We start from the raw sequence: 8930 nt of genomic DNA on the forward strand, positions 1-8930 counted from the left end.
CCTCAATTTGCCTCTGGAGTGCTTGGCCCCGTGATTGCTGCTTGCAGCTATATTTATTATTATTATTGTTGTTGTATTAGGAATAACACTGGTTCTGTTCTCTCTTTTCAGCTTTATAAGTATCTCCAATGAAAATAACCATATAGCCCTAACAGCCAAAACAGACAGTTAGTTAGTTAGTCAGTTATCAGCATAACACAAAAATAATTATCTTATTTATGGCCGATATTACTATTGGTGCATATATATTTGGGATCAGTAGCAATGATCAATCATACATGAATATTATATGATAATACAACCTAGTGCTGGGCGGTATGACCAAAAATTTATATCACGGTATTTACACAGTGCAACAGTGAAGAGGGACCCCTTTCAAACAGTGTCGCGTTCCGACCGTTGTTTAAGCGACATACTGCGGTATTTTAAAAATTCATATCATAACAAAAATAAACACGGTATTCGGTATGAACCGGTATACTGCCCAGCACTAATACAACCCATTCATTCATGTGAACATGATAATGATACTTTAAAATAAATGGGAAACTTGTCCAACATTGAAATAATTATATAACCTGCATAAGGCTGCTATGGATGCCTACAGATCAGAAATGATTTTGTGCACTTTGAAGCCTTCCAAATGCGTTGTGCCTGCAAAAGTGCTGTATATGTATAAACATTCTGAGTGACATCTTTAATGGACCTGTAACTACACAGAGCTATGAGAAAGCTATACTGTGATAAACTGTTGCAATTCAAGAAATTAAGTAGGCCTATGTGTGGATATTGACCCAATAGGTATATTTTCCTCTATATAAACTATTACTATTTGAATCCTTGGTGTTTTTTGTTCCGAAGTACCTCCATATTTAACAAAGTCATACAGCCCTTTCCTGGTTTTAACCTGTTCATAACGGAACATAGCGATACAGATTAACAAAACGTCAGTTGTTGTCATCAATGACAATCTGGCCAATTACAGCAATTAATAGCAAAAACAACATATACATTATACGTGTATGCTAAAATATTTCAAAGTGGAATTTGTTTTATTTGGTGTAAAGAGTATAGTAAATAACGTTCAAATTTTCTGTCAGTTGTCACGACATAAAGCCATAAATTAAAAAGAAAATCAAAAATATACATTGAGCAACCTACTATGATAATTATGACCGTATGCTGTTGTATGTTCCATGTAGTTCGAATAAAATTATGTACAATTTATCTCAGATGTTTCTAATAAGGAAGTTGGGTGCTGCTTGAGGTACTTGTCTCAACACACGCTCTCGCGACCTCACGAGATGTAGGCGCTAGCTAGAGCGACACATGCTAGCGGCTAGTGCATTAGCTCGTAGACAAAACAGGAAAACACTTCACGGTTCTCTCCTGCCATATGGACATAAAACTCGAGTTACTTGTGTGTGTTTTCTTATTATTTAATTTGTAAATACGACTGCTTGGGGATTTAAAATGCCTACGTAGAATCGTTTAATCACATAGAAAGAGCGTATTTGACTTAGTGACAACTCAATTGTGTGGTTATGTTAGGCCACACAGGACATAACCTGATGAGGCAGAACCGGATCCTGGTCGCACAAAACAGAGAAGCTCGTCGAACTAGCCGGGTCACTGGATCTAAACCAAAATCATGCATGCGTCTTCCCGAGACAATATAAACACTCAAATAAAAAGACATAAGCATAGCTTACCTTCGTGTCCTGGGCTTTACTTAAGTGAGTTTCGGCTGTGAAATGGTTAAATAAAGCGCACGGTTGATCCAGTGTTGTAATTGAGTTGGTTGCTTTGTCTTCTGTGCCGTAAACAGTGCGCAGTAGTAGCGCCACACGGCGTCAGACGGAAGAAACATGGCTCTATGGCGTCACAGAGGCTTTCGATATAGTGGGTGGGGTTAATAACACGAAACTACCGTCATTTCAATCTCATAGCCGATAAGAGGTCATAATCATGTAAATAAAATTACGAAGCAACTGATTCTACACTTTGCATACTTATGCATAGACGGTCAAACCGCAGATAACAAATAACGAGGGTTTACTAAAGCAAACACACGGGGTTTCTTGACCCCAGGGTCTCTCTCAGGGGCAGTCAGGCAAAACACACAGGCCCTTAGATGTTTAAATGTGTTTTTAGGTCAATTTAATACATGTGGCATTTTTCTGGATTTTTGCTGTTTATGAGATACTATAGCCTATTGTCCTCAACCAGCTTTCTATTTATTTGTATTTCCTGTTTGCAAATTAAATGATAAATATGTTTGTGTTCGTAGAGCTTCATACAACACTGTAATTGTAAATGTAATTGAGATTTTGAATTGAGGATGGAAATGATTTTTTTATTGTTGTACTTAGAATCATTAAGCTGAAACAATTAAAATGCATAACAAAATCATGCCAGTATTATAAATAAATAATATAAATAGTACAAATACAGAACATGAATAGTATAAAATTAAATCACGCATGTTTTGTCAAACTGGTTCTTTGGAAAGAAATTTTCATGAGAAAAATATATATATATATATATATATATATATATATATATATATATAAAGTACATTAAAACATTTTCCTTTAGGAAATATCACGGTCACAATGAAATTAATATTGTCTAGCCTGTGAGACGGTGAGACCCTATGAGCGAGCTGGGTACGTCATGACGCCATGCGTTGCGGGTGGGACGTCTATTTGTAGTGAACCATCCGCATTGTTGTTGGTTGCAGGCGAAGAGTCGTATAGCAGCTCGTCGCAGCAAGGAAACGACGCTATGTTTGAATGGCAATCAAACCAAGCGTTCTCGTAGTGATTATTAGTTCATAATTATAGTCCTGGCGGCCGCTGTGGTTAAAGCGTTTGCAGCATTCCAGATTTATCCATGCAGATTTAAATTGGTGGTCCTTGGATGATAACATTGTGTACGGAATAACCGCAGGCCACCTCGCCAGAAAGCTGTTCCTTTCTTTATTCAGCAGATCAGAGGTAAAATGATCGATCATAAGATAACCGTCATTGTTTTGCGATATGCACCTGTTAATGCCTGGGAATATAAAGATAAGATTTGAATGTGCATCTTCATAGTGTCTCAAAACATCGCGAACTGCCTACATGGACAGTATGTTAGGGGATAGGCGACCCCCAAAACGCTGCCGTGATGTTGAAAAAATGTTTCGATTCGAATGTTTGGGATGCACGTAAAATGGCCAAAATGTTTTGAATTGTACGTCCGAATGGTGTCTCTGATCTCTCCTGTGATGCCCGAAAATGCGACCTAATTGCGCCTACGCTGCTATACTAATCAATGCTATCTTGTAGTAACCTAATAATCCCTTGATAAAACTGTAGTTGAAGTAGAAATAGCTTTTAACGGAACTTTAGAAAACGAAACGGCTTCAGTGCCGTTGTATACAACAGTACCAAAGCATCATTGTACCTTGGTAACAGTACTTTTGAATAACTTCCTCCACTGTGACATGGATTATTTAGATTCAGTCAAGTAAATCAGCATGGTTTAATTTTTGTGGGTTGCATCAACATATAATTCAAATGCACTGTTGAATTAGGAATAACACTGGTTCTTAACTTTTCAGCTTTGTAAGGATCCCCAATGAAGAGAAAATCTCTACCTCACAAAGTATTCTCCCCTCAGTGGCTACCTTCCCCTATCAAACTTTCCTCAAACCGTGAGATGCTGCCTTACGCCCAGGCCCAGAGAATGATCGAACTAGAAGTTAATGGCCGGTTGCACCGGTTCAGCATCTTTGACAAGCTCTACATCATCACGGATGAGGATCCCATTGCACAGGAAATTATGGAGTGTACCAGCAATAAGGAGAATGCTGAAAAACACCAGCAGGTTTTGGTACGTTCTGCACGCCTCAGAAACAGCCAGAAGAAAAAGAGCACTGCTGTCACCGCACAAAATGCTTTAGTGCAAGGCAGCACTCTTCCCGAGCCCAAATTCCGCACAGTGGATTACAATCTCCCAGCAATCCCACGCAGACCTTCTACATACTACAAGTATGAGGAGAAAACTTCAGAAGAGCTAAATGAGGAGGTGGAATATGATATGGACGAAGAGGACTATGCCTGGCTTGAGCTGATCAATGAGAAAAGAAAGAATGAAGGTCTTAACCCGGTTTCCCCTAATGCCTTTGAGTTCCTTCTTGACCGTTTTGAAAAAGAATCATTTTTAGAGATTCAGTGCCAACAGAGTCTACAGTCCTTAATCGATGAAGATGCTGTTTGCTGCATATGCATGGATGGAGACTGCATGGACAGCAATGTCATCCTGTTCTGCGATATGTGCAATCTAGCTGTTCATCAGGATTGTTATGGTGTTCCATATATTCCAGAGGGACAGTGGCTTTGCCGACATTGTCTGCAGTCCCCAACACAACCCGCTAACTGCATCCTCTGCCCTAACAAGGGAGGAGCGGTCAAAAAGACAGAAGATGACCAGTGGGGTCATGTTGTTTGTGCTTTATGGGTTCCCGAGGTTGGGTTTTCCAACATGGTCTTCATTGAGCCTATTGATGGTGTTTCAAATATTCCGCCAGCTCGATGGAAGCTTACCTGCTACCTCTGTAAAGAAAAAGGTGTTGGGGCTTGTATCCAGTGCCACAAAGCGAACTGCTACACTGCTTTTCATGTCAGCTGTGCACAGAAGGCTGGTCTCTTTATGAAAATGGAGCCTATTAAAGAGTTGACTGACTCAGGTGTACCCACTTTCTCGGTGAAAAAGACAGCCTACTGTGGGGCCCACACCCCAAATGGCTCCATTAAAAGACCTCTTACAATTTATAATGAAACTAAGACAAATGACAGACTTTGTCAGTCAGTGGACAAAAAGAGCAGCAGGACAAGTTTAAAAAAACAGAAGAGACTTAAAAACAATGAGGTGGAATTTGTAGGCCCAGTTCCAAATGCATCTGTACCCAGTTTTTCACCTGAAAGGTTTGTTCAAATCTTTGATTTTACAAAAACTGGTGAGATATTGGACTCTTAAGTCATTTCAGTGCAAATATCAAGACTTTTCATTTAATTGTATACTGTCATATTCTCCTACAGGTTAAACACAATCCTCAATCAAGTTTCTTTACAGAAGAAGGCGGCATTTGGTGAACTTGTATTGAATTATTGGATGCTTAAAAGACTTTCAAGGAATGGAGTGCCACTCAACAGACGCCTCCAAACTAGCCTACATTCCCAGAAAAACACACAGCCGGTAAGTACAGTCAAACCAAAATTTATTCAGACACCTTCAACATTTCTCACATTGTCACAGTTTATTCACTATAGTTTAGAAAATGGTAAAAAAAAAAATATGACAAGAACTCAGAGTTAAACTGTGTCAAAACAAATCTTTATAATGTCAGGTAACTTGATAAACAAATTCATCTTGATAATGTCAGATTGTAATCCATTACATAGAAAGGTTAGGTATGTAATGGATTACAATCAACCAAAAATTATTCAGCTGTTAAATTTAAGTACACAATTAGATAATACCAATTTAGGTCAACCAATTACCAAGCAATGCTTAATTTTGTTCAGTCTGTGGTGTAAAAAGTTCGCATTAGCAATTAAAGAAAAAACACTTAAGCAAAACATGGTCAGGTCAAAGTGTCTGAATAATTTTTCGTCCCAAATTTTTTATCAGTTTTACTGGTAGTCCACTTTATAAAGAATTTTTGGGTATAATATGTCAGTTCACTTTATTTTGCTATGTTCACTTACATAAATGAACTATAGTGCCCTGTACCCACTAGTAAAAAAATATCAAAAATTATATCTGGTGTCTGAATAATTTTTGGTTTGACTATATCCTTATGCAGCGTTATAATAATTCACACAAAAATGAAAATTTGCTAAAAATTTACTCAACCCTCAGGCCAAATAGACAGATGAGTTTGCTTCTTCATCTAAACAAATTTGGAAAAATGTAGTGTTACATCACTTGGGCTCTGATTCTGATGGCACCCATGCACTACAGAGGATCCACTGTTGAGCAAGTGAGCAAGCAATAAAGAAACCAAGTCATCTATATCTTGGATGGTCTGAGGGGGAGTAAATTTTCAGCAAATATTCATTTTTAGGTGAAATATTTCTTCAAGCAGCACTGACACATGGTCATGCATGCTTTTACATTTTAATAACATAGTTTGCTTGAATTTGAAAACATTGTAATGACAGAAACAGACAGAAGAGGAAACTGAAGCATTGAAGGAGCAGCTGAAGGAGTGGCAACGGATGAGACATGACCTTGAGCGAGCAAGACTCCTGCTAGAGTTGATAAGGAAGAGAGAGAAACTCAAGAAAGAAGAGGTGCGAGAACAATATGCTGCTTTAAATCAAGACAAGTTTTTGTAACGGTAACATTTGCTAATGTTAATTGTTTGCATATTTGTGTTCTTGATGACTCTTGTGGTTATGTTGCAGATTATGCTTCAGCAGACATTAATGGAGGTCCAACTCACTCCTTTCACTGTCCTTCTGAGGACTGTGCTGGATCAGTTACAGGAGAAAGACCAAGCACATATTTTTGCAGAGCCTGTTAGCATTAAAGAGGTTTGTTTTCTTTTGAAATTTACTATTAATCCTTAAAAATCTTCAGAATCCTGAAAAAAGTATCACAGGTTCAAAAACTAAATAAATAAACAGCACGACTGTTTCCAACACTTATAATAAATCAAGAACGATTTCTGGAATTTGGAAGCACATAAAAAAAAAATCTTACTGTGTTTGTCACAATGCTGTCATTATTGATACATTATTGATTCAAAATACAACAACATGTTTTTAATATTTAGTATTTTTCACTTTTATTATTATTTTTTTTTTTTGTCACTGATCAGAATTTCATCCTTTTTTGTGTGTTCCTCACAGGTGCCTGACTATATGGACCACATCTTGCACCCTATGGATTTTTCCACCATGAGGAAACGCATTGATGCACAAGGCTACAAGAATCTGGATAAATTTGAAGCTGACTTCAATCTCATTATTGAAAACTGCATGAAGTACAATGGCAAGGATACATTCTTCTACAGGGCAGCTGGTAGATTAAGAGACCAGGGTGGAGCTGTGCTAAGGAAAACTCGCAGAGATGTTGTGAGAATAGGCTTTGATTTTGAAACTGGCATGCACCTGCTTGAACCACCTAAGATCGAGCCATCTGCACCTTTCTCCTGGGAAGATGGTAAATGCACAAAATCTGTAGTCTCAATGGTCTTTTGCTTGGTATGATTTGTAAAAGGTAATTCCTTGTGGACATAAAGCAAACTACACTCAGTGCAACCCCTGTGATAGTATAAGATCATTGGATATGTGTACATGTAAAACAAAATGAAAATCACACATGCATACCCACTGTTTTTCTTTCATGTGTTCTTCAAAATATAGCTAAACAAATGTACTTATTCAAGCATGTCTTTTTGTCTTAACCAATGATGTTTCTTGTCAAATGTCACCATGCGACTTACTTCTCAGTTTAGTGCTTCCTTGAAACTAAGAATCACTAATAGAATCAGTAAATCTGAATGTTATGTCAGATCAGAATGATCACATTTTTTGCATTTATCATCCCTACATTTTAACAAATCATTCAAAAATTGTTGCCTTTTTACTCTTTCAGTGGACCACTTATTGGTTCCAGCCAATCGAGAGCTCATGTCATTGGAAGAGCAGCTGAGGGAGCTACTGGAAAAGTTGGATCTGACTACAGCAATGAAATCCAGCCCATCACGGAGCAGACGACTAAAGCTGCTTAAGAAAATCATTAGTGATGTGAGGATGGAGCTGAGTTTGAAGAAGGCTTTTCGTGCTGTTGAACTGGAGAATGCTGCAGAAGAAGCCGGCCATATCCTTCAAAAAGGTTTGTTTGAAAAATGTTAGTGTAAATGTTTTTTCAAATATTAACCAGCTCAACATTGGTCAAATCCTTGTGGGTATCACTTTGACATAACAAACGACTCAAGTTCCTGTGTCTCAGTGGTAGAGCATTGCGTTAGCAGTGCAAAAGGTCGTGGATTCGATTCCCAGGGAACACACATACTGGTAAAAAATGTATGGCCTGAATGCACTGTAAGTCGCTTTGGATAAAAGCGTCTGCTAAATGCATAAATTATTAATTAAATTATTAAAAGTTCAAGTCCCATCTCATGGTCATACTGATCCTATCCCTCTCCTGTCGCTTCCTGCCTCTGCTAAGCTGTCCTGATCAATAAACACTTAAATGCCCCAAAATACACATAATATAAACAAGCAAATTACTTGATTAAAATCGCAGTTTGTGTTTTTGGTATTGACTAGGGTAAGCATCACTATTAATTTAGGTAAGTGATTTGCACTGAGACATATAATGAAAAAGATAAGTACAGCAAACTTGTTAATAATCTGAGCCTAGTGGAAAAGGAGAGGAAGAGGGGAGCTCAGGGTGGATGAGGATTGATGTTTATTCAAATGGTATTCTGTCCCTTGGCTTCAAGTCAAGTCAAGTCAAGTCTGCTTTATTGTCAATTCTTCCACATGTAGGTGTTGTCAGTCCAGGAGAGATCCTCTGTGATGTGCACACCCAGGACATTGCCATTCATTGTCTCTAGTCCAGGTTTTTAGGTTCATTGTTTTATTGCATTGTGTTTCTGAGAAAGATCAGTCAAGGAAATTAAGCTATAACCTGAAGTGGTCTAAAGAGGTGAAAAATAAAATATTGACTTACAATAGACTTGTAACGCCTTAAGCAACTACCTAACAATACTGTAAAAACACTCTTTGGAATTGGGCTGCATGATGTATTGGGAAAAACATAAAAAAATTGCTATGGCATATGGTTTGTGTAAATTATCAAAACGCAAATGCTGCGATTTAAAGGTCCCATATTGTCAAAACTGACATTTCCTGGCTTTTTTCATG

General features: G+C 37.9%; 2 protein-coding genes across 3 annotated transcripts in view; one reads left to right on the forward strand and one right to left on the reverse strand.

The window, feature by feature from the left end:
• zbed4 (zinc finger, BED-type containing 4) overlaps positions 1-1988 on the reverse strand; it is an 8816-nt gene extending 6828 nt beyond the window's left edge. Inside the window, exon 1 of the mRNA XM_016500609.1 lies at positions 1713-1988. The gene's annotated coding sequence lies outside the window, so the exon portion shown is untranslated. The remainder of the gene's footprint in view (positions 1-1712) is intronic.
• A 723-nt stretch (positions 1989-2711) lies between these two features.
• The window catches only part of brd1a (bromodomain containing 1a), a 32692-nt gene continuing 26473 nt past the window's right edge, over positions 2712-8930 (forward strand). For both annotated transcript variants that reach the window (XM_016500610.1, XM_016500611.1), the window contains exons 1-7: positions 2712-2999; positions 3608-4973; positions 5088-5244; positions 6213-6344; positions 6459-6587; positions 6906-7218; positions 7654-7893. In XM_016500610.1, the coding sequence (XP_016356096.1) occupies positions 3625-4973; positions 5088-5244; positions 6213-6344; positions 6459-6587; positions 6906-7218; positions 7654-7893 (2320 nt within the window). In that variant the 5' untranslated portion in view covers positions 2712-2999; positions 3608-3624. The remainder of the gene's footprint in view (positions 3000-3607; positions 4974-5087; positions 5245-6212; positions 6345-6458; positions 6588-6905; positions 7219-7653; positions 7894-8930) is intronic.

Source organism: Sinocyclocheilus anshuiensis, unplaced genomic scaffold, assembly GCF_001515605.1.
Source record: "Sinocyclocheilus anshuiensis isolate Anshui unplaced genomic scaffold, SAMN03320099.WGS_v1.1 scaffold1019, whole genome shotgun sequence".
Taxonomy (NCBI): Eukaryota; Metazoa; Chordata; class Actinopteri; order Cypriniformes; family Cyprinidae; genus Sinocyclocheilus; species Sinocyclocheilus anshuiensis.